Source organism: Xylocopa sonorina, chromosome 2 (genome assembly GCF_050948175.1).
Source record: "Xylocopa sonorina isolate GNS202 chromosome 2, iyXylSono1_principal, whole genome shotgun sequence".
In the NCBI taxonomy this organism is placed as follows: Eukaryota; Metazoa; Arthropoda; class Insecta; order Hymenoptera; family Apidae; genus Xylocopa; species Xylocopa sonorina.
Genome location: NC_135194.1, coordinates 15,899,319 through 15,924,971, shown reverse-complemented (window position 1 = coordinate 15,924,971; position 25,653 = coordinate 15,899,319). Strand labels below are relative to the sequence as shown.

General features: G+C 51.1%; 1 protein-coding gene across 8 annotated transcripts in view; it reads right to left on the bottom strand.

Annotated features, from left to right (window-relative positions):
- Fak (protein tyrosine kinase 2 Fak) overlaps positions 1 to 25,653 on the bottom strand; it is a 37,180-nt gene that overhangs the window by 9,971 nt on the left and 1,556 nt on the right. Inside the window, exons 1-2 of one of the 8 annotated variants that reach the window (XM_076910358.1) lie at positions 19,888 to 19,965; positions 6,338 to 6,973 (exon numbers count right to left, since the gene is read on the bottom strand). The exons of 1 other annotated variant lie outside the window; for it this stretch is intronic. In XM_076910358.1, the coding sequence (XP_076766473.1) occupies positions 6,338 to 6,420 (83 nt within the window). In that variant the 5' untranslated portion in view covers positions 6,421 to 6,973; positions 19,888 to 19,965. Of the gene's footprint in view, positions 1 to 2,420; positions 2,775 to 5,189; positions 5,386 to 6,337; positions 6,974 to 17,687; positions 17,926 to 19,887; positions 19,966 to 25,653 lie in introns of those variants that run through there. 6 more of the 8 variants (XM_076910356.1, XM_076910357.1, XM_076910360.1 and 3 more) reach the window with 6 other exon arrangements.

Genomic DNA, 25,653 nt, shown 5'->3' with positions numbered 1-25,653 from the left:
GCAGCCATTCACGGAAGTTCCGTGGCTCGATTCTGAAACGGGGTCCCGGCGACTCTTTTCAACCGGAGGAGCTTAACGCCGCTTCCTCTCGAGCTGCGAACATTTCAGAGGAGCTACCCAGTTCACGTGGGATTCTCTGCGTTTCGCGAGGATCAACGGCGGACCCGTACCGCGTTATTAAGATGATTTCGCGTGGTTATCATCCAATCACCGCTTACCAAGCACCGCGACAAACATATTGCGTCAACTGTTACAATGTTGACGAGTAATGTTTGAACGTTCGAAGATTGCGAAGGTACAAGTTTCACAGGACAGGCTTTCAGACGAGTTTCGAGACTAGCTGTTGGTTTCTCGCGATCCACGTAGGATTGATCGTACAGCGACGCAACTCTTCGTCCGATAATAAGAGGTTTTCGTGGCGGCGACGTCGCCTCGATTTCTGAAAAAATCGACGCACGAAAGCGTCGTCGAGCAGTTCGAGTCGAGGCGTGTGTTTGCATCGCGGCTATTAATGCAAATGTATATTACGAGCGTCGTCCGGCTAAGGAATGCCGTCGGTCAGGGACGAAGCACTTACGCTGAGAGCCATCAGCCACTCGACTGACATATCGGATGCCGTGGAAAAAGATCGCTTCGATTCGAAATCAGGTCGATTTCGGTAAAAACGTGAAACGCCTTTCTTTCGGAATATTTTCTGTAAGCTAGAGAAAGTAGGATAGTTGATACCTTGTGACTAGCGCTCATTCCATAATTGTACTTCTCGTGTATTCAAATTGACACGGATTCAAAGTAAGTCGAACGGTTTCAGTCTCAAGAACATTGATTCGCGACACAGTTCGCTCTTCGTATCTCAGACGACTGTCGATCGATGTCCATTACTTTACAGTACCTCAAAACTTATAATTGAACGTTCATTTTAGAAAAGGCTATATGTATGTAAAGGTGGTTCCGATATAAAGATAGTTCTCGGAACAATAAAATCACCTTGCGTGAAATATTACGTGTGAATCAGAGAGGAGCGATAAAAAAATCTGCGCATACGAACGCGGTCAGTCGTGACCGGAAGCGGAAACGGCGTGGAGAATATCGCGGTCTCCTTCTCTCTCTCCCTCTCTCTAGCTCTCGCTCGGTGTAACCCTTTTCCTTATTCAAACGACATAAAAGCGCGAGTCCTCGTATCTGTTCTCCAGCGATCGCGTTGGTCAACGGCGGGCCTTAATGCACGTTGCACTTTGGAGCGACGTACGAGCAAGAAACGTATCGTTGCGTAACGTGTGTAATTGTTAAATGCCACCGTTGCATCGGTGGCATTCCGGTGGAATCTTTCAGTGGAAAATCGGGATGCGACCAGAGACGATTGTGCGAGCATCGGTCCGCGCGATGAATATTCATTTCCCGGCGTTTTCACGGCTCGCCTAAATCGGTCGGATTAATTCAATTGCGCGCAACGTATTAAATAGCTTCCGGTGCGTTAATTACAAAGGCGCGAGCGAACCGGGAGCTCTCCTTATTATTTGTTTGCCGGGGTGGTTTTAAAGCGCTGTTAGACCGTAGTCGCGTATGATTAGGGGCGTTGCGGAGAAGGAACGCGTCGACGCTTCGATGGGAACAGATCGTTCGTTCGCCAGAAAAATAACGCGATGCGATTGCGTAGGATTCATTTTAATATCCCTTCTTCCCTCCAGTGCGAGGCAAGCTTTCTATCAGGATCGATTATACGAGCACGATCGACTAGCTGAACCTGGTACCGATTAACACCGAAATTATATACCAGCTCCGATGATGAACGTCTATCTAAATATACGGTGCACAGGTGTTCGCAATTAGAGCGATGCGTGGAGGATAAATTGACACGTGTACGCGGGTACCCAATCCTGTCTGGATCGATCTCGATAAATCTTGAAAGAGTGTTGGCTGCACTGCCGCCGGAGACGAATCGGGAGTACGTCGATTATAAGAAAGAGGAAAATGGGGAGGAAAGAAAAATGGGGGGCGAGGGAACACGAAATGGGGAGAAGGAGAAAGAGTACGCGAGAAGTGCGTCCCTGACCCGAAGCGGACTAGGCTCGACTCGGCACGAGCTGAACCACCACGCACCTGCGACTGCCGCCCACGCACTTTACCTTTCACTATTACTTTCTCTATTGCGCTTTTGCATCGTCGCGCAGACGTAACGAGGCACGCGTGCCTATGTCGCTCGTAACGAACCGCGAAAGAAAAAAAAAAAAAAAAAGAAAAACACGAGCGCACAAACGAATCGCGGCGTTTAATCGTCGACGGTGATACGTTTCGCGGAAGCTGGAGGAATCTCAATTACGCGAGAGTCGCGTGGATGAAACAAGTAGGACTCTCGATTGCGCAAAGTCCTCGGTTCCCAGCTACGGCTGATCGGCTTTTTTCTCCCTATCGGCGACGTTTACCTCGGACGAGACACTCGGTGAAACTTCCACGTGCCCAGAGTGTCCGGCGTGTAGGAGTCGTTGCATCTCAGCTGGCCCAGGGAGCACAGTAAACCCCCGTTTTTCTCCCTTCTCCATCGTTTCTCGCGCGAGCAACCTTTGTCCCGGCGAAGAAAGAAGATCCCCTTCGGATTTTTGCCGAACGATTCTAGGTTCTGCCCGCGACAACTGGGCCATGAGATTCCGTTCGCCTTCCGTTCCACCAGCTCCAACATTATCCCTAAGAAATCTCCACGAGTCTATCGAGATCACGCGCGACTCATCGGACGGAACAATGTCAATCCATCGCGGTGACGAGTGAATCACGCGGCGGTTTCAACGTTGAAAGCAGTTATTCCAGAAGGAATCGTTCTGATAGATACGGATCGATTTACCGATATCCCCCGCGGACGAGCCTCGCGGGCTGCCCGACTCGTCATAGTCGCCTACTATCCACCGATCCTCCTTCTTCGATTCGCCCGATGGTAACTCGATTCCCGACAACGCGGATCGACGCGATCGCGTCTATGCCCGTGCCACTGGATGGAAGCTGGCTGATCGCGGTGGAACCGTGTCGGAGACGATCGCATGGGTCTCGTTTCACGAAATTGAATTACATCTGGCCGCGGCGAGCTGCGCGGTCCTCGCGTCTCGAAATATAGCCACGGCTAAGAGGGGAAAGGGCGAGGAACGGGCATCGCGTGCGATTTTAATTTCGCGCCGGCTGGTTCAACGTCCCGAGCGACCTCCCGCGAGCTTTCGCGAGCTTTTCCGGCCCCCGTCGGGAAAAAGAGACGCGCGTGTATCGAGCGACGGCGCGCGACTTTTCGGCTCGCAAAAACGAGCGAAGCGTCGAAATTTTTCACGTCAGAGACCTCGGATCACGTCGAACCCACCGCGGGAATCCCGTTTGTACAATGGTACACACGCGTACGCGCAACTTCCACGTCGAGCAGAAACTGATCGACGAGTCGAACGGACAACCTGCACCGTTCTCCCTTCTTGTCCTCTCTTTACCTCCGTCGAGTCGATCTTTCTCTCCTCCGTGCCCGTGTTTCACCGGCTCGAAACGCGTGGGACGACACGGTGAAAAATCGCGTCGCTAGCGCAATTCCTACGGCGCAAATAAACAGGGTGATCGGCTGTTCCAGGTCGGCGAGCGATCGCGCGGACAGACAGCCTGGAGACGCCGATCACCTCCACGAAACTCGACCGCGATCGAGTCTACTTTTTACTTTCTATTTCTCTCTTTACACGTTGCTACTGCAATTTTCTCTCGCACTGCCTGCGTAAATCATTGGAATTCTAATTTTCGTTCGAATTCTCGCAATTGATCGATGGGAAATACTAGGCAAGCGTTCTCTTCTCTTCGAACGAATCATTTCATTTTATTTCGTTTCTATGCAAAGCAGCTTCTCGTTTCCGAGAAACTCGATTCGTATGCACTCTCACAGAGATGAGAACTAATAAGGATTGGGCCGCGAGGAGAACGCGGAAACCGGGACCAGGACCAAGAACGCAAAGCATCGACAATACCGGCGAAGAAAATACAAGTCTGACAAGTCTCGCAACGCGATCGAGCCACGGCGTGAAAGGTTGTCCCCGGGACAACGAGCTGGCGGTGTTTAATGGCATTTAGGCGAAGGATAAAATGTTAACAATGGTCTGCGGGAATAAATCATTTGCAGGATGCATTCGGCCGTTCCCGTGGCACCGTGGCACCGTCAACTTTACGAGGATCCACGTTTTTACGAGCGGGACCAGAAAAAGTCACCGAGTCTCCGTATTTTTCTTTCTTTTTGCAGCCTGAGATCTGTGGACGCGAGCACAATTATACGCGAATTAAACCAAGCAGGATTGATCGTGGCGATGCACGACAACGGCCCGCAATCGAGGACACAGGAAACGAGTTGTGTCCGAATCGTGATTTACGCCGCTGCGTGCCTCTCTGTGATTCGTTTTTCTGTCCAGCACGAGGAACGGAGAAATACAGAAGTATCTATATCTACTCGTCCAAATATCACGGTTTCGTGTCCCCTCGAAATACTCGTTAATCGTATCGAAGACGTACGAGACGATAAGGCAAAGAAGCGGGGGACACGACGAACGGTTTCGTGTCGCAGGTTGTTACCGTTTCCCGGCAATCTCGGCGTGGTTACGTTCGTTGAACACAGGAATTCGCATGGGACCGGCGGTAATTAATTTGTGGTTCATTCGGAGCCATCCGCGGGCCGATGAGAGCCAGCCTCCACGGAACGAGCCATAAAACCGAAGGTCGACGTTCTGAACGATCCGCTGGGTTCGTAGGACCTGCTAGGCCAGCCAGACGCTGGGCGAACGATGGTGGTCCTTCTAGATTCTAAAATTACGACCGTCGAGGCTTAAAAGCTCGTTGAACCTCGACCGCACGGGAAGACCGACTCGATTTTCAAACTCCCGGACAATGAGGCTTGTTCGCGTCGCTCGGCGAAGCCATCTCTACTTACCCGAGTAACAAACTTCAATTTCATCTCCTATTTTCGAGATCCTTCGGGTGTAAAAGGAGATTCGAATCGTTCGCGCGCGGAATGGCACGGCTCGGTAGGAGGGTACTGTTTTAATTTTCTCCGTGGAAGAATGCGGACCACTCGCGGACCAAGGGGACGTGGGGAAGGGACGAAGGAATTACTTTTGTCGAGGATATCGATGTTTCGGTAGTTCTCGCGGTGGACGAAAGCGATTCGAAACTGTAAGTAAAACCGGCGAACGTACCACTTGTGAATAGCGTCCCAGACGTCTTTCGAAACTTCTTAGGCACGGTCTGCCAGCCGAGTTCTGCTCGGAATCCTGGCGAAACTTTTCTCATTTCCCGACCACGTGGCTTCTTCTTAACTATCTCGCGAGGCGAATTTTCCGCAGCAATTCGGACGAGAGCGATGCTTTTTACGCGATCTCGGCGCGAGCAAAGAAAAACAAATGGCGCCTGCCACGAGTACCGATCTAATCGTACGAAAAATCAACGCCTTCGATACTTCGCGAGACGCTCGCCAAGATAAAACTTTATTCCTCGGTGATAATACAAAAGCTGCTACCGTTCGACGAGAGCCGGAACGAGGGACAGGGAAAGAGCGGTGGCAGAGGGGTGTCGATAGAACGATACGGCGTGATTCTTTTATCGCGACGCCGCATCGAGGACGCACAGATAATTTAATTCCCGATGAATTCGAAAGTTGGTAACTTTAACGAGGCGCGACTGCTGCCGCTATTGAGGCTTAGGTAATGGCGCCAATTAGCAACCGTAACTGCACGGTAGAGTCAAAGGGAGGGAGAGAGAGAGAGAGGAACAGAGTCCTGTGGTCGATGATGGCAATTTTCACCATGGTTACCCGTTTGCCATCGACGTAACACAATCTTAGAGAGGCAAAAAGAAGCTGTTTCCGCGCGCTCGGAACCACCTCCGCTCTGTTCTTCCGTCTTCTCCTACTCCCACTTGAACCTCCCTCGCGGCGTTCACCTCCATTCACGAATTCGAAGAGGGACCTTTCAAAGGCTTTATGCACGCAAATTGCCATTGGCTGCTCTTCAAACGAGCCAACCCCTTTGTTTAAACGCCTGTTCCGTGGCTCTGAAGATTCTAACAGCTGGATAGCCCAGGCGTTCCTAAGGAGAGACGAGTCGGAACCACCTCCGAGCCCCTCCGGGGCAAACTTTTCAAAAGCCTTCCGCGCCCGTTATTATGGAGATTCGATTCGATTCGATTCCGTGCAGAGAGAAATGCGATTTCACCTTTGCCACCTGCATCCTCGCCTCCTGTCGCCGCGTCGCGAAACTCCTCTCTCGAGGTGATCGCATTCGGCATGCGACCATCGCTTACAACCGTAAACGGAATCGGGGAAACGATTTTTTAAATGTATACTTACTCGGTGGTTTCGAGGTACTGGAAGACCCGGTAAACGGGACGTCGATACATGAAGAGATGGTCCTCGACACGCTCCACCATCATCCTAAAACCACTTCATTCGAAACGGTGGGTCACTGATCATCACCCACAACTAGTCACTGTTTTCATCGGCACGGACAGAATAAGGAAACACTTCTTCGAGACGGTGTACCCGGTGGATGAAGAGAAAGAATTAAGAGAAATGTTCGTGGACGGAAGCTCCGTGACTTTCTTTCCTTCACCGTACGCCTCGGTTATTGCGACAGCATCGACGATTCTATCGAACGAGTTTCCGAAAGAAAACGAATCCCGTTGAGCAAAACCGGTCGCTTCCGGTGCTGGTGGGATTCAGGGCGTCGCGCGCTAGGATTGCTGCAGGACTGAATGGGGACGTCGATGCTTCTTCCTCGTTCACCGGTGATGTTTCTTCCCTTTCCGGTGTATTCGCCACATTCGAATCGATATCGCCACAGGAAACACACGCACCGCAGATACACCGATAAATTGTCCGCTGTTCTCGTCGATTAGCAAGCCGCAGGATCCCTCATTAGATTCTTCCACGAATTCAATTCAGCTCTTCGTTAAGCGTACCAGCTTCCTTCGTTGCTCGATCACTCTAAACAATCGTCGACGCACTTTGAAAACAATTACCTCGCTTCGAGGTAATCGCCTTCGAGCGAACCCTTGCACGGAGTTCTTTCCATTTTCCCTTGGGTAGAGCGAGAGGGTGGAAAAGCCGGCCTAGTGTCCTTTATCGCGAATCGTGGCGGGAAGTAGCGGGTGCGCTTATCTAAGGGGGTTGCTTCGTCTTCCCGGGCGTCGGAAGCTCGTGTTGCCCGATTTCAGAGGAACTTCCAAAACCGATAAGGATCTCGCGTGCATCCGCGTACACGTACCAGGACGAACCTAACCTATCCCAAAAGTGGGGGCACCGCCTAAGCCTGACCGCAGTCCCCGTAGGATACAGCCAAGCCGTTAACCCCGAGCTCGCGTGTATCTATCAACCCCCCTCTCCCCCCCCCCCATTACCCTCGCCTGATTTCCCCTCGAACGTAACGTAAACACGGAACTCTTCCGCCGAGATACCCGCTGACGATTTCAGGAAACGCCGGAGAATCTATTCCCTGGGGAACTCTGGTTCTCGCCGCAGGAGAATGACCTCGAACTAATGGAACCTTGCGTAAGTAACGAACACTTGTCTTTCTGGTATTTCTGGACTTTCGATTTACGAAATGACAGAACGGGGTGGCGGGTGGGTGATGGGAGAGCGGAGGAATACTTTTGAAAAATGAATACGCGTACGACGGGAACGCAGGTCGGGGCAAGCGAACGAGACAGATTTAATTCGCGAAAAAGCTTGCACGACTCCCCGTAAGGAATGCAACCTATTTCAAGATGGACACCACCCACGTCTGCCTGCAGTCTCCGCAGAGCCGACCACCGCAGTGTTATTCCCGTTGGTACGGTAATTAGCCAGCGAGCTCTGTGAAAGAGCTACGCTCTGTGCCGACGAAAATCGTCCTTCTTTCCCCTCCCCTCGATGCAAATGCGTGCTTAGAGGTAAGAGGCAATCGTGCTAATGAAATTCAGAGGGGTCTCGCAGGATCGGACGGTTATTAGATTAGTTTAGGCCGAAGCGTAGGGAAACGAAACGACGTTTCGAAATAAACGACAAGGGGAGAGCAAAGTGTGCTCTATCATGAACGAGCTCTAGCGATCGTTCATAAATATTCGTGGACGCGTTTCCCGGCTTAGAGGAAGAAACGGCATAGAAAAAGAGTTTCCCGGGACGATGTAAAGTTACACTGTCGTCGTTTCCGTGAGGTCGACGTTACCTCTCCCCTCCATAAGAAATAAGACCGTTTCTGAAAATTATACGGTTCACAGATCGGTGAACTCCCGAAGAACTTTAAAGCGATTCGATAAAACTCGCGACTCGCGAGTTTACGATGAACGACGAAAACACTTGTGGTTTATGTACGAGGAAACTGATTCGAAACGGGACGAAGAGGTGAGCGAACCGAAAAGGGTGAACTTTTCGGGAAAATTCGACGCGGCCGGTGACGCGGCGAATCCCGCGGCGTGCGCCCAATTTTGCGAAACGTAGCCGTGCTCGTGTCGTTGACCGAATCAAGGTCGTGCAACCTTGACACGGCGCTCCGAAATCTTCCTCCTCTCCTCGTCACCCACCCACTGGTTCGTACTTCACCTTCGGCTACTTCGTGCCGCATACGCGATCCCTCGCAAATCCTCTGACACGGTGCTCGTGAAACACCGTCTCCCGCGATAGTCCGTTAAAAGTTTCCTCGGTGGCCACGCTAAGCCGGTTACCTTTGCCGATTCCTATCTCACCCCTCGAGATACCTCGTGCGCCTACTCCTTATCGTCGTTCGAAACTCCACTTATTATCGTCGTCTACGCGAAGCTCACAAAAGGAACAAGTGCGATAGATAGCTGGGGGACACACGACACTGTACAAGGGGAAGCACGCTCGCGGGGGTAGCAGTCACGCAGGGGACTAAAGGACGAAGGTCGGTCTGGCGCGGAATGTGGTCCGTTTTTGGATTGGCGAGTCTGGTAGACGCGTCGTGACCTTGGCTCGGTGTCGGAAGTCCGCGAAAACGCAGGCGGATGGACGGTGTCGTTGGACAGTGGACGACGAGTTCCCGAAGCGGAATCCAGCGCCTAGCAACAGCGTGTCGCGAGAACGACGCGCGTTCGTCGTCTCCTCGGTTGCGTCAGGTATACGTTTTGCCGGTTCAAGGGGAGCAGGCGCTTTGCTGGGTGCGGCAGGCTGCGCCGCGACGCCCGGCGTCCTTCCCCCGGTACGACTCTCACCCCCGTCGAGCCTCGCTCTCTCTCTCTCTCTCACTCTCTCTCTCTCTTCCTCTCTCTCCCTTTGCCCGTCTGCCCCTGCCTACCCTCGATCCTGACACGGCTCGCAACCCCCGACACACACGTTTCGCCCAGGGGCGAACGTTCGCGTCCGATCCTGCTCCGATCCTTCTCTCCTCCACCGCCGCGTCCTCCATGTTACCCCTCTGTATTATCATTAGAACGTTCTATGCGTTTCGCGAGGCGGGACACGCGAGAATTTACATGCAAAGAAAAGCTGTTTCTCTCTCTCTCTCTCTCTCTCTCTCTCTCTTCTTTCCTACGGATTACGATAGCCGGAGATACGTATATACGGTGAGGATAAGTTACGTTATCAAAAGGGGTTAGCCAGAAAATGGTGGAACGGATGGAACGGTAGCAGCTCGGAGCTTTCGAGGATTTTCTCGAACGTCCTGTCGAGTTGGCCGCGCGTTACTTGGCGAAACGTCCGACTACGTTTGCCAACGCGGTAACCGCGGGTTCGTTCGTACCTGGCCGAGCAAGGAATTCCGTGCCATTTGCGAAATTAGTTTCCCACTCTTTGTCGGGCCATTCGGAATCAATTTCAATTTAAAGCGGTTCTTCGACCACGAGCTACGTACGCTGAAACGCGAGCAACGTTGACTCGACTTTCGGTAAGAACGAGCGTTCGTGCGAGGGACAAGCTCGACACCCCATGGGGAGCCGGAATAACCGCGACACCAGCCGACCTTACGGCTAAGCATAATTGACGAAATTAACGCATTAACTCGATTACCCGCGTACAATGTCCGCGCGCCCTTGGACGCTCCGTTTTCGGGCATTATCGCCGGGACAATCTACCATTCGGCGGCTACTACCTCGGAGGGCGAAAGCTTCGACCGAGTGTCTCGTCGTGGTGCTCGTAAACTCGTTCATTCTATTTCTGAAATGATCCGTTCAACCTTGGGAATATCACGCCGCGGTCCAGGCTACGCGTTTCAGCTACGTTCACGCCTCTGAACGGGCTGAGAAAACAATCCGCCTCACCCGAAGCAACGAGTTAATTCGCGCGGTTATTTTCACCAGGGTCGACGACGTACATACGGTACAACGCGAAACTAGTACCATGGTAGTATCGAGCAGCAGGAGAGAGCAGACCAGCCCTGATACCTGAACAACCATCGAGAGCCGGAATAGCCGCAACCCCATTCGAGCCTATGCGCATATATAACCCCCGGTGCCTACTTCCTGCGACTACGAATGGAATATTCACCGCGGCCGATATGCGCGTTCGCGACTCGCCTCGCTCGGAGACCTATTCGCAGCCTCTTGAAAATTTCCACGTACCTCTGTGTCCGGCTTGACCGTGTACAGGGACGTTCAAGTGACCGGAACCACCTAGCCGTGGTTCATACATATTGATCTGATTGAATATCGTTAGGGACGCCGGCTGTACGACTACCAGAGTATTGGAAGAATAGCTAACACTCGAGCAGCGTTACGGCGTTCGATGTTACCCTTTGACCGCGGTGCATACCGTGCGTTTACGCTCTACCATCGAAAATTATTTTTTACTAACGTTTACGCTAGTCACGTTATTAACTGACCGTGCCGTTTCCGGGAATGTAAATTAGCGGTAACCAGGTGAGTTTTGGTTGGACAAGCTCGACGCGGGGCATAGGATTTAGCGATCACGATGCGGTATAAGATTATCGCCTGGACAGATGAAATGCCTAGGTCTAATTAATCCTTTTCGCAGACAATTTAATTAGCCCTGCGATGGGATTTGGCTGTCGCGCGAGATTAATGCGGCACATAGGAGGGAAGTAGACAACGAAGTTACGGAATCAAGTCTTTCGTCGGGTCTGTTTCGCAAACACCGGCTTGCTGCTTGCCTTTCGCCAGCGACGATAGCGAAGTAATTACGCCCTCCTACCTCCGATCGTTTTAAATAACCAAAAGAGCCAGCGAGCTCCAATAATTGTTACTTTCAGCGGGCAGGTAGTGGGAGCGAGGATGGAGCGTGGGGCGATCGACTCTTTTTGTTCCGAAAGTTACACCGGCGAAAGTTTTGCCTGGCTCTCGGTTCTTCGGTAACTTCGGAGGAATTAGGAGCAGTTCGGTTCTTCGCAGCCGACGTAATATTCCGTCGAGGTAACACTGTGTACCAGAGTCTCCGTGGTGGTTTCGATATTGGCATGCTCCGGCGAGACAATTAAGAGGAAATGGAGAAGCCGCGGTACCAATGGGTACACAGTATACAACACCGTGTTCCCCTATGAGCCTAATTCGATCTCTCTATCGATTGCCGCGTTATCATCCGGCACAGACAGTGACGAACACGCAGTGCACACGTAGCAGGAAGTATCTGGACCAATCGGTCGGGAAACGAGAACAGAAATTGCGTGCTCGCAATGCGTTCGAGTATGCGATAAGCTCCGCGATTAATTCTTCGTCTTTTGTTTGGGGTACGGTGCGCTGTATGCCCAGTCGATTCCAGGGAAATTGAAGTCTCTCCTTCGCACAAAAGCTGCCGGCGAAGCGGCGAACAACAGAGGCGACGGAAAGAATTCGTTGGTTTCGATACCGTCGGTATCCCAGAATTCCCGGCACGTACGTAATCTTGACGCGTCTGCATCCTGTACGACAACTTCGATTCGGAATAATACCGCGAAGAAAAATGACGTCAACGATCGATCGCGTCCTTTTCTTCACCCTCCTGCACGAGAATTTCCTATTTTCGTCCTTTTCCTCGACGTGCCTCCTCCTCGCGGGGCCTAGGGAAATTCTCTAGCTAGCTTGGGGAGGGGACGTGGGAGGGACTACTCCGAAAAGTTCATCAAGAACGAGGCACGATTCCGTCGAGGAGATAAAATATTTAATTTTAGCCGAAACGCGCGCGTGGAGAGGCGGCTCGAGGAACGCCGCGATTCGAGAGCATTATCGCCCTCAGCCCCTGGACGAGCTTCGACCCTCGCTTCGCCGTTAGATACCCCTGTTGATACGCGGCCGCCCCGGTCGAAAAGGGCGAATCCCCTACTGCGCCTCTATATAGGTACGTATCCCAGATGCAAATTAGTGTGCGGCGAGAGGGTACACTTTTTTACCGCGCATCCCTCCCCGACCGCGCACTCCACCCCGTGCTGTCCATTCGTTTTCTTCTCTTTGGATCGACCTCGTGAGAACGCTGAATTATCGATCCGCGGCTAGTCCGGAGGCTCCGTCGCTGACAGCTGCCGGGAACACTGACGAGAGAGGAAAGTACCTCGCGAGGCGAACGCGAGAGAGGTGATTTTCACGTTGGCAGTATCCTTGAAACATCCTAGGTAAGTTACGACGATAGGGTTCCGCATTGTTCGATTCTCAGACGTTGAAGTTACGCGTAACGACTACGGAAAGTATCGACTCTATTTTCGTACCCAACCTACCCTTTCTAAAACTTTACGTCTCACTTTCGCAGCGTCAAACGCTCCCGCTCGTATAAAAATATTATCAAACGGCGGCTGTGATTTAATGCACACGAATCTAATTAACCGTGGAGTGGTTTACCGATACTTTTCGAAGGTGCAGTACACCTACGTGCGTGTTTCTTGGTCTTCTCGAGACGCAGTCGTTTCTTTGCAACACTTTTCCACGAGAGGGTTTCCCCTGTGATTACACGACTCGATGCACGAGACGGCCTTGAACTTCGAACCAGTGTGCACCGACATGGCGGACGCAGGCACCACTCGGTTGCGCAGCGTACACGCCATCCGGTCTGCGACCGACAATCAGCAGCGATGCTCCGCTCCGTCATCCCTTATCGTCAGCTTATCGTCCGTGTCTTTCTCGTCGGTTCGTTCGTTCGTTTTATTATTACGCACTGGGACAGCCGTGATTACAGCCGTGTGGACGTCAACAACTCGGGGATATTTTGGTCCCGACAGACTTTGCACGCGATTCTGTCCTTCCGCCATGATAACGGCAACTCTCGACATGGGATACAGTAACAAGTGTTACAAAATTATTCGTTAAATTATCAACCACATTATCATAGAAATAATATTCCGTATGGATGAGCAAGATTGCATAGACGAGTTACAGGGTTTAACTGTAAATTGATTCGGATCGTATCGTTCCCTAATTACAGATGGAAATATGCTTGTAAATTAATGGATGAAAAAAAAAGGTGGACGAGATAGATACCGTCGATGGCTGCGGCTTAATCATTGTGGAACCAGAATGTTCTGCGAGAAGATGAGAAGTATCGGGGGTATCGCGCGAATCTCTCGAGTTTACGCAACGAGGGTATCGCGAGCCATGGGAAAATTCACGCGGTGCTCGGCGTAAATCGCTAATTGGCCGGCAACTTTCCGTGTGACGAACTCGAATCGAGTCTACGGTTCATTAATTTCCACGCCACTCGGCGATACGCGCAGATTTTACGAGACAGGCGAGCTGCGCGTTATCCCGTACGGCCGATAGGTGATACTCGCAACGGCGACAATTTACGGGCAAAAGGAGACATGGAAAATTACGAAACTGCCCGCGTTCTCTGCGGATCAACGAGTTAATTCAGATCGACGAGGCTCTCTCTTTCTCTTTCTCTCTCCTCCTTGATAGCACAAATGATAAACCGTGGCGCGTGTATCGCGTAAGAGCAGAAGCGGCTCGTTGTTCCTGGCCTCGCTAGGCGGAACAAAACGAACCGGAGCGTGAACAAAACGTCGATAGATTCGCGGCGCGTTACGATCCACGGACAAAAGTATCTCCAAGTTCATCGAACTAGACGCGCGCGCACGATAACAACGCGAACAATACTCGTCGGATATGTACATATATACGAGGGACACGCATTCGTCCGGGTTCCACGCATCGCTACTTTCACGCGCGTTCTCCACGCACCGCGTGTGCCTGCTGCCGTACAATACTTTTCAACGTCCCCGCGTCGAAAGGAATAACGACACAGGCTACCGAGTTACGGCGCCGCGTCCCATCGCGTTGCTTTGCCAGGCGATTAACGGTTCGAGCGTCAAACGGGTGAAGGTAAGAGGATCACAGCGAAGACAGGATCATCCGTCGGAAGCGGAGCACCTAATTATCTCTCGTACCGTTCAAGGTTCGAGGGTAATCTTTGTGAAACGCATGGGGTGCGAACGGGTCATCCGGCGGGAAGGTGGATATTAAAGAAGATTAATTCTGAATAAATTAGAAATACCTAAGAGAAGAGCGGATGATATCGAACGACCGTTACGAATAAGTTTGATCGGGGAGCGATATCCAGTGGCCATAAACGACACCGTGGACGGCCTATCGTGGCACTTCCGGTCCCCGGTGCGGCGCACACGCGCGCCTTCCTCTGAATATACGGGAGGAATACAGACTTCGCGTGGACGGAGGTGCGTAGCGGTGGTTTTGAAAAAGGTGTACGTGCCATCTCGCAGCTGCGCCCTCATAATTATGCGCTGGGCATATTCGGCGAGTGACGACGGTGGTCCAACATGGCGTATGCATCGTGCGCTTACTCCCTTACCTTTTTCGACGGCTATACATATTGACAGGTGATTCAACGGACGGAACACGGGGGATTGTTCGTTCTCCAGCTCGACCCGCCGCGACAGAAGCGGATAAAGGGTCGAAGCTAGGAAAAATCAATCGTATAATAGACGACAGAACTGGACAGACTATCTTGCCAAAGGCGCAAGGTGACGCGTACCACTCGTCATCCACGGAAACAATCGAGTCGAGAGTGTCTCGGGTGAATCACGATGGCTTCTTTGAAGATCGTGGCGAAGTTTCCTACCGTTTGCTACAGATTTAGCCGGCGAGTCCACCCCTCTTCGTAACCGCGAACTCAAGCGGAATCGTTGGCACAGACACGCTCTTACCACGTCGTGGAACAAAGAGTTTCCACGGAGTTTTTTTCTTTCGGCTCGTTAATCGCGCGCGATTTCGCGTTTACCGTAACGAGTCCACTGGAAGCCTCTAGCCGTTATCCACCCAGAGCACACGGTTGCTCCTTTTTGCTACGGATTTAGAAGCCACGGGAATAGGGAAACGCGGGCACGGAAAGGCGTGGCCGGGTCCTACTCGTTACTTACGGACGCGTTGGGTACAGAAAATCGTACGGTTCTTTGTTTCGTATTAGGAAAACGCGCCTCCCCCTTGGTAGCCAGCGGACGAAAGGCTTTTGAAACTGGACCATCTCGAATTAGCCGGCGCGGTGATTGTTTCTAGCTTCCGTCGACGAGCAGGAAAAAGGAAGAGTTTCGCTTTACGTGGAACGGGAGCTCTAATAAACTCCGCTGACGTAGACACGCGGAACTGTAATCACGGGACTCGAATATAAATCTCGGCGGCGGTTGGCACCGGTGCAAGTTCCGTGAGGGAAAACAAAAACCGCGCGGTTCGTGTACGATTCGGTGATATTTGTATTCAACCGCGAGCACGTATCGATACCAGCGTCGCTTATAATTGGGCGTGCACCGTCGCCGCGGCGACTAGAAGCGAGGGAGCAGGCCGAGCGTGCTCGTCGCCGCGTGAACGCGAGCGCAACGCGCGCCTGTATCTCCCGTCGACGCGACGTACCCAACGAGCACAGAGACAAGAAGCTCGTGTGTATAAATAGCTAGTTAGGGTCGATGGACAGGCTAAAGAGGCGAACGCGAATCGTGAGAGCGAGGATTCATTCACCTGCGGCGGTGATCGCTGGATCGCCGATCCTCGTTAACAGGAAATTACTAGCAGGCCAAAATTATTTTCCGCTTCTCTCGCTTCCTTGACCAACGTTCGAACGATCTCTTTGATATCGGCACCTCGAGATTTTGGGAACGTTCGTGGCTCGAGGGGTGAAGCCTCTTCGGGGAGGCAAACTGTAGAATCGAACGCTCGGAGGGAATAAAAACGGTCGCGTACGGGTAATTAGATTTCTGTTTGGTATACGTACGGATGATCGGTTTAACTAGTAGACTGTGCGATGTCGGAGGGGTGAACGCGAAGGCTTGGATGTTACACGGTGGAAGACGATAAATAACAGGGCAGGGTAGGAGAACGTGCGCTCGATATTGCTCTGGATTGAATAGTCGGCCGGTGACGAGTCAGCCTCTACCAGGAACCTCTGGCGAACGCTGGAACTTCGCTCATCGCAGAAACGTCGATAATGGTTACATTCTCGCGGCGCGTATAGATTAAAGAGTGGAAATACGCAGAAAGAATAGTCTACCCATTCGCTGTCGCGGAATGAAACCCTTTTCCCGTCGCTCGAACGGTGTCCTTTTTTACCTGACGCGGCCTGTGAATCATCCTTCCCAGAGATGGATGAGCAAAGTTAATTTATAATAGCTTAGATGCAGAAGTGGAACGAGCCGCGTGGGAGAGAACACCTCGGAGTCGTGTTCGTCTTCTTGTACCCTCTGTTTCGTTCCGGCCACGTGACAGCTCGAAAGAAACGGAGCGAGGAACGAGAAAAGAACGTCAAACGGTCGGCTGGTCGGCGTTTCGTTCGCCTCGACGTCGAATCGATTGACCGATCCCGTCATCCAGCCGTGCCCACGGGTTCCCGTTAGACGCTTACGTGCGTCTTGGTAGGACACCAAGATCCCGTGGCGATTCGAAACTTTGGCTTGATAAACGCCTCGTGTCTTCCAACTTTTGCTTTCCGATTGTTTCGTCGCGTGAAAAGCCGCCGGAGAACGGCGTGCAACGACCCGGGGTGTACGTGTGTGTACCGTGAAAAGGTTTTCAGTTGACCAACGTACATATGTACGCCGAGGAGCGTGCATTGTGCTCGGGTGAAACGCGAGCAAATAGTTGGACGCCGCGGTGGCGAAAGTTTGCCGTGACAGAAACCGGCGATAAGACCACGAGGAAGCGGCGTTTATCGAAAATCAGAGGGGCCGCGCGTCCTACCCAGGCGATGAATATCGCATCCCAGAAAAACAAGCGCTCTTTTCGCTCCGATGATCGACACGGAAATCAAACTTGGCTCTCGTGTCGAAAAGAGCCGAGATACTTCTCGACTCGTGAGAACTCGTAGCGTTAGCACGCGAGAAATAAAGATGACAAACAGGGATGACGATTTTGATACGTACAAAATGAACAATTACCGCGTCCCGTTGCAACGACGAAGGCGTGACAACCATCCGCATTACTTCACATCGAATTAACGCCACTTTGTGCGGCTTCCAGCGGCACCCAAGTGGGCATAAAGAGACGGTAAAAATACGACGATTATTTTCGGAGCAAGTTATGGAAGCCCATTGCACCAATCACGGACCTCTAGCTTGGCCGAGGCTGTTCAGACTGCGCGTACATACGTTGCTAACTATAACGCTATTAATTTTCCACGGTTTCTTCCCGCCACGCTTGTTAACGAGGCCCTCTCTTGGATATGTACGCGCGCGTACAGACCCCGCGGGCCTCGTTCCTCGATGTATTTCGCTCGAATCGCCAATGCCGGAATCTAATTGCACACCGATCGACACTTGACCGGCTCCATCGAACCCGATATTGCATACCATCGGCGTATTTTGTTTCCTCGATCGTCGACGATCAAGATCGGACGTCCAATTAAAAAGGTCCCATCGAGCGTGACGAAACTCGAGCCGGCGTTCACCTTCGACGATCCGGTTGACTTCGCGATCGGCCAACACCAAGGCACCAACTAATCACTGTTATCAGCGGCCGCTCGCGCGAGGTTGTTCCGCGTAATCGGTGGCACGTTCCAAGAGGCGCGATCGCGATCGTCGCGTCCGTCACGGTGAACTAAGCGGGAGCAGGAAGAAAACGCGACGAAGGGTGTTGGCTCTCCGTTTCTTTCGCCTCCTCGATGCATGCAGCCTTGCGGCAAGCCAGCGACTGTCTCTTCTCTATGAGAAGCTACCGTGTCCCTCGCGCACGCACTTCTCGCTCACGCACTCTTGCGTCTCTCTCTCTCTCTCTCTCTCTCTCTCTCTCTCTCTTCCTCTCTCCATGTGCGTCGCCCTCCTGCTCCCTCGAACCAGTTAACTCTTTCGTTTCCCTCGCGCTCGCGCGCAACGCACCACGCAGTCCTCTACTCCTCGTCGCTCTCACGGATTCGTCCGCTTCCCTCGCTCTTTCGATTCGCCGTCTCTCGTTGCTCTTTCTCTCGTCCACGCACTTCACGCCTCTTCACCTCTTCCTCCCTCGGTTGCGTTTCCGTAGCCCTTTTCTCTCTTCGATAGCTGGAGCGCGCACCGGGGGATTCTCGTGCGCGCGTTCACCTTTTTACCTTACGGCCGCTTGATTATTTTCTCATCCGTGAAACGAAGAAAGCGAGCGGGAAGAGAGCTCGGACGGGCCTTGAATATCGCGGGGCTAGTCTAGCCGGGGCGACGCGACGACCTTCCGACAGGTGTTGCCGCCGCGACAACCTCGTGAACGTGCCTCGAGCACGTGGAAACTGTCCTCCCGACAGCTGCGCTGGAAACATTCTGCTTCTTCTTCTCCACGGATGCATCTGCATTGATAAATGAAAATGAAACTATCGTCAAATCATAAATTGCTCCGATTCGTACCAGTAACAGTCCCATTTATATCGCGAGATAAGCCGCCGTTTCTGCAACGGCGGAAGGCAGTTAATAATGGAAGTCGAGAAGTGTGCCGAAGCCGAAGAACAGTGAGCCAGGAAGTGTCGTCCAAGCGACTACTAAACCGCTGGTTTTTGGCGCGGCCCCTCCTCCTCCTCCACCTCCTCCTGTTCCAAGTAAATTAATATCGATCGCGCTCCAGCTCGTAAGTATAGGAACCGTAAATATTTGATGTTTGCCCGAGCCGGCGAGCCCGTACGAAATTGAAATTCACGGATGAATTTCATTCACCAGCCGGAAGGATTATCCGCGATAGACTCGTCGTCCCGTTGCTCGCAGCTGTGGTGTGACGCCTTTTTTCTCCCCCCTGTGCTTCTTTTTCGACAGTTTCGACTCGAAAAAACGCGGGAACATCCAGCTAGATACATGTAAACGGGAGAAGGGTCCTGGTTCGGTTGGATGGTTCGAATGACACCGCTATTGTCATGCGAAACCCGAAGGGGGCTTTTTTTTACGAGCCAACGTCAAGCAGTCACGTCTGCCTCGGTACGGTAGATATTAAATTCACTTACGAATTCCACGAGTTTCTCCGTACGTATGGACAGAGGTACGAGACAACCGGAGACGGATGACGTCCCGAGATCGTTCGTATTTTTTACGGTCCCCTAAATCTCGAGATCTCAATACACCCGCATTACCCACTCGAAATGTCGGGCGATAAATTATCTTTGGCGAGAAGAAATCGATTCGGACGGGCTGGACACGCCCTCTAATCCGCCAAGGGAGTAAAGGGACCGGCCGAAAGACGGCCGCTTGTAATTCTTCGCGCACGCTAACGGCCGCCATACGTGGAAACACGGTGAAAATGCTTCGACACGCGATGCCCTACGCATCGTTAAAAACGAGACGAAAATCGCGCGCGTGTTACCAGCACGATCGCCGCTCTGTAATTAGGCCACGGCGAACGAAAAGTGACCCGAATAACACGGAAATTGCCACGTGAAACAGCTGACGCTGCCGAAAGAAACGCGATATCCTATCGACTGTACCAAGCAATTACCTTGTTTACGATCAACTTTGTAGTATCCTGTGTACGAATAATCTCACGTGGTCGGGTTGATTTACCAAACATGTTCGATAAAATTCCATATGAAACGCGAAATGGTACCTCACGGACGTAACGCTTGTTAGACCGTCAATTCGGAAGTCGATATCTGGAGCAAGGTCTGATATTCATATAAAGATCCTAAGCTAGACAGCGTCAGAGTGCACGCCAATGACGACTAGAGATGGGACCAGAAAGTTCTACTGGAATTTTATTGGTTTGCATATATGGAGCTGGAAAATGTTGTCTCCATCGAAACTGAACCACTTTCCTAAAAATGAAACCATCTACGAACTCCTTTGCCCAGACAGAGAACCTTCCAGAGTTTTACTCGCGTAAAAATACAGTCTTCTTATACCAGAAAAGAAACACAGTGCGTTCAGATAAAAAGCTGCAATATTTAAGAGTAAGAAAAAAAAGACGAGATAAGTTTCAAAGGACGAGGGGTTGGCCCGACGGCAATTGGTCCTCGAAGAGACCACACGCGTGCGTCTACCGATGGCAAGAGACAAAGGGCAAGGGAAGGAAAGCAGCGTGATACCGTGTGTCTTTCCTGCTTTTCTTTCTTTTGCTGGCCGGCTGTCCCCTGCCGGTGCGTATCGCATGGAAACGTGGATCTGTTTGCGCCCGCGTGTCGACACAGCTGCGCGGAACTTGCATCGCTGCACGGGCGATCAGCAATGGAAATGCCTGTCGGCAAACAGCCTCGTTAACGCTCCATTTTCACTCGCGGGACCGGGTAATTAATATTTATGCAGTCCTCTTTGCGCTGGCTTTTACACGGCTCCGATCGCGAAAACCGTCGTGAAAAATTAAGGGGGACCGCCGGTCAAAGGACTGACGAGCAACGATGGACGATTGGATTGCGCTTTTAACGCAATGGTTTTGCTCGCTTCTGAATTTCCACGGTTAATCGTGACTGCGAGGCGTAAATCCGATTCCCCGACAATCGATAGAGACCCGCGATGATTTGCTTTCGGTCAGATTGATTTCCGATGAATGCAAATTTAAGTTTGTCCATTCGACACGAAACGAAGCTTTCTCTGGCCATAAATAGTAGAGGTCGTAAAGAAACGCGGGACTGAAACTGCATAGGAATCGTACGTCTGAAAACAAAAAGAAAAAAAAGAAGAAAGTATGCTTCGTAGTCACGTCCGTATCATAAACCCAATCCACGTGGCGGTGCTTAAAGGCAGGCCAGGGTGCGCTCTCCTAGGCGCGAGAGAAGACGAATCAATTGTAATTCATTAAAGTTCAACCTCAAGCTTTGATCTCGGTGTGCTGAGGATGGCGGGGGAGGCTCCGTTAGCGTATCGTAATTCCAATCGGCTATTAGCCGTCCGTGGATTCTTAATTCCGAACAATGAGCGTGTATACGCCGGGGGGGGGGGGGGGGGGGTTCGATTTTTCCTACGAGGGGGGAAAAGGGATCGTACAATAGCGACGCTCTTGCTCGATGGTTGAGTCACCGCGTATAAACCACACCACCCACGATAAGCTTGTGTAACGGTGACAACAACGGCAACGAACGAGAGGAGGAGACGAGACGAAGACGACGTTTCACGCGCTGCCACCACTTTACGCCAATTTGCGGCCTAGACGTTCTGAAAAGGATGTTCCTGATAACGCGAAAAACGTTGAACCCCGTGCATAAGGTCAAGCGAGTTCGTCGAGTTCCTCGATGTTGCTGCTTACAATGCCAGGAAAGAAGAACAGCCGCGTAGACGGTCTGCCCGACCGTTTTCCACGGTTTCGCTCGTCAGGAGGGAAACTTTGCTAATGAAAGTACCGTAATTGCCCGGCAAGTGGATCGGCTGGACGGACGAAAACGAATCACGGTTCTCCAACACTCGTTCGAATTACCTCGGAAGGCATACTTTCCAGAAGCCGAGCCAGGTGCTGCCTGGTACTGTTCTGGTCTAACCATAATAACCGAATTGATAAATAGAAACTAGAATTATTGTTGTTGCCAACTGGAACGACGTGGGGTACGCAGCGAAGAGAAGAAGCCGGGATACACGCGATCGCTGGGAAGAGATACGAAGACTATAGGGCGGAGAAAAGAGGGAATAAGCAGCTATTTTAATAGGAAAAACTGGAGAATAGTAAATGGACTGTAAACGTCTGAATGGCAGCCGGACTCATCAGAATCTGCCGTCTTTTCACGAGAGAATCGGAACCGAAGCGAAGAAGAGAAAAAGCGACTGCGCAGCGTACAAATGCAGAGGCAGTAGACGCGATTCCTAATTCCAATTCGAATACACTGCACGGCACCTGCGTTTGCCATTAGACGTGTCGTTAACTTCTAATTGCCGTTAGCGGATAATCGCTTCTATTCTCGTATCCACGATTCCCAAAAGCCTGGATAAGTAGCGGCCTCGGTAACGAGCCTGCTATGCCCGTAATCAAATTTTGAACGTCGCCAAACGAAAATAGCAGCTCGATAAGAGGAGAAAGAGCTCTCTGGACGGAATTTACTAACTTGTTACCAAGAGGAGAACTGGTCGAATGAGAAGGAAATTAGAAAAAGGAGTAACCGCGTGTAACAGCGAAGGTATCGGAATCGATTGGTAGCTCCTTGATCGTACAGAGTCGATTAGTATATCAGTAGGTAGACCGAGGAGACCAACAGCGCGTTGATTAACGAGAGTGGTAATTAATTGCTCTTCTATCTCACGGGCTCCACCGGAAAAGAGAAACGCGCCGCGAATCCTTGTACTTCTATCAGGAAGCGGCGTTAATTACCGTGGTAAAATTGCTGATATAATCTTGGTAATCCGGTTAAGACAGAGCGGACTCGAAAACGCGGCAAATTATTTCCACCGTCTTTGTTGTGTATCGGTAACGAGCAGCAACCCTTACGTTGCGAACCATTGCGCTTATTTTAATTCGTTGTATAGGTACTCATCGCACAAATTGCACCGCAGACTAGTTTTCCAAGCGCATACATAATTGATGTTCGTAGTCACTCGTGTTGGGTGTAAAAAAAGAGAGAAGAAAAACGCAGCCGTAGCCAGAGTTACCGAGTGTCTGTGGTAATTGCAGCTAGAGCTAGGGTCGTAATTAACAACGAAGGTTTATCATATCGAGGCAGTACAAAAGATCGGAGAATTTAAGACGGGACCGCCTTATCGTTCCACGACAGCAGGGGTAAAGGACTAGCGGATAAGATAAGGACGTATCGCGAAGGATAAACAGTGGCCAATGACAATGGTACCGTGCACTGGCGGAGCTTCCGGTTTCGCCCATGAAAATAAAGCGTCCCGTGCGCTCCTGCGCGACGTCGAGATAATGCCATATTCGTGAACAACTTCTTATCGTTGGGCCCAAATCGGGCTGGGAAAAAAGGAGGACCAGGAAAGAGAAGGAGAAAAGTGGTTGCACCAGCCTGGAGGAAAATCAACCGACGACCACTTTCGTCTCAGGTTCGTTCATTCCCGATGATTGGGATTGTCGATTAATTAAAGTCCAGAATCGCGTGACCGGAAGCGAATGAGAACCGCTCCGAGCGGTCTACGTAGGCGTAGTCCCGTGTTTCCAGTTTGTACGACGACTTCTTCGTAATGCTGTCACCGATAAGAAAAACCTATATCGTGGGACATTTCGTTTCTATTCGAAGGCGGCGGAATCGATCGTGTCCTATACGAATCGGGCGTAAGAAAGTGGAACAGAATTTGATATGCAGCGTAAGAGTAGACGCGGTCTAGCATATACGTACGTGAGCGTGTAAACTAGTTTTAATCGTATACCAGGTGGACTGTTAAGAATTATATAATCGGTCGAACGTTCGAGGGCAATCGTTCGACTAAGAATAATTGAATACAAAACGAGCGTTTAAATGTAACGTCGGCCATTTTTCTCTGGTCTACCCGGTAGATTTGAAATTGGTAAATTGAGTGCTTGCCGCTGCATAGCCGAGGGATAGATAGTTGAAGGAGCCCGTTGTGGGGCCAGCTTTGATTCGATTTGGCCGGAAAACGGTGGTGGGAAGCGGGAAACAAGGGGAACACGAAGTTTCGATTACGTGCGCTCTAAGTTTCGCAGGGCATGCGCCATTTAACTGGCAACCGGCCGAAAACACGTAAGGGAAACAGATCGATGGATCTGCTCGAGAATAATTTGCCGAACGCGCAACATTCGATACGGTGTTCTACGTCACCGCACGCCGTTCGACAACCGCGCGAGTCAGATGGAAATTGGTCTTGATAAAACACCGCTACCCATTATTTTTGCGTTTCTTTAAACGACCGTCAAAGGAATTTTTATTGCGACACAATGCGGTACTCGAAGAGAAATTTATCTCTCTTGTGCCCCGTTTGAATGCCCCGTAGACGGTGCATTTCAGTTCGTTTGTGCGAGCAGAATAGGACATACAGCGTGACACGCGAGACCCCTGCCGCCCCTATTTAATTCCGCGCATATTACCCTTCCCCAAAAGGAAACAAAAAAAATGGAGGGGGGGAAAAAAAGGTGAAAAAACGAAGGAATCGAGATCCGGTTCGAGGTCAATTCCCTCGACTTACGCGTTCAAGGTTGGAGCGTGTGACACAGCCATTAAAACACAATAGATCATTTCGAACCGGGAGCGCGCAGAGAGCTGGTATATAATTAATTTCATAGAAACGCGCGCGGGAATCAGTAATTGACTTCCTTCGCATGGTCACCGCGGGGTTATGGTATCTCGAAACTCTCGAGTCTTACAGCCACCGTCTCCCTTTCCCAAATTATCGGCAGCTTCGATTTTCGATACGTTACCAAAGTCCCACCGCTACTGGTAGTAACTCGACTTGTTTCATCGCGCTCGCGTAATCTCGCGTAATTACAGTATTACAGGTACACCGTGTTCCCGACCGATGGAGCGGATTGAATTCTTCCTTCGTTCGCCGGTTACATGATCGACCGCTGAAGCGCAACGAGGAATACCTATTCCTCGTTCCAACGTAACACTATCGTGCCTATAACGCACGTTTTAATACTGCAAACAATTTTAACGTCCCCATCAGCGTTCGTGAAAGTGCAGCTGCTAGTATTATATACCCTCTCCGACGCTAATTGCTTAATCCTCCTCTGATAAGTGTAGTATGCAATATTTGGTAGCGATTCGAGTAGGTTTCGACGGTCGAGGACCGTATGCGTGCATCGTTGCCCAAAAGTTTGGAACCCGTTACGATTCCAAACAAATAAAGTCTTCCTTAAATAAATAGATGTCTCGTTGTGAGTATGTTTTCCCATGGCACGGCATTATCTCCATGTATAAACGTTCCCGACGAAACAACCAACCGTACAAGCGTAACGTAAAGCTTGTACTCCTCGAATAGCAACGAGCGCTCCAAACTTTTGAGCGACAGTGTATATACGCGGCAATTGAGAGCGCGAGAGCAATCTGCAGGTCAACTCGCTAGGAAATTCATTTAATAGGGAGGAACGAAACAAGGTGCCGCTGCGATTGGCCGAGGACGATTTCATTGCTGTTTCTTTGTGCGGCCAGACGCCCGATGGGCTTAAATAGGACCGACCAACTTAGTTTTTTTTTTCTCCTCCGACAATCGCAAGACATCTCGCCTTTTTTCTCTCGCCCGTACATTCGAGACGAATCCGTCGTGCGCGTGGCGAACCCGCGAATGCGTCGGAATTCGCTTGGGCATGAATTGCATAACAGAAATCATAAACTGAACAAGCAGACCGAAACTATTCCGCAGCTAGAATACCATAACCTTGTTTCAGGTGCAATTAATACCCCGTAACGGGTTATCGAGTGACGATTATGCAATTTCCTAGACAGCGGGATCGATAGGCGACGCTCTTTTTTTCTCCCCTCGCTCTCGCGAC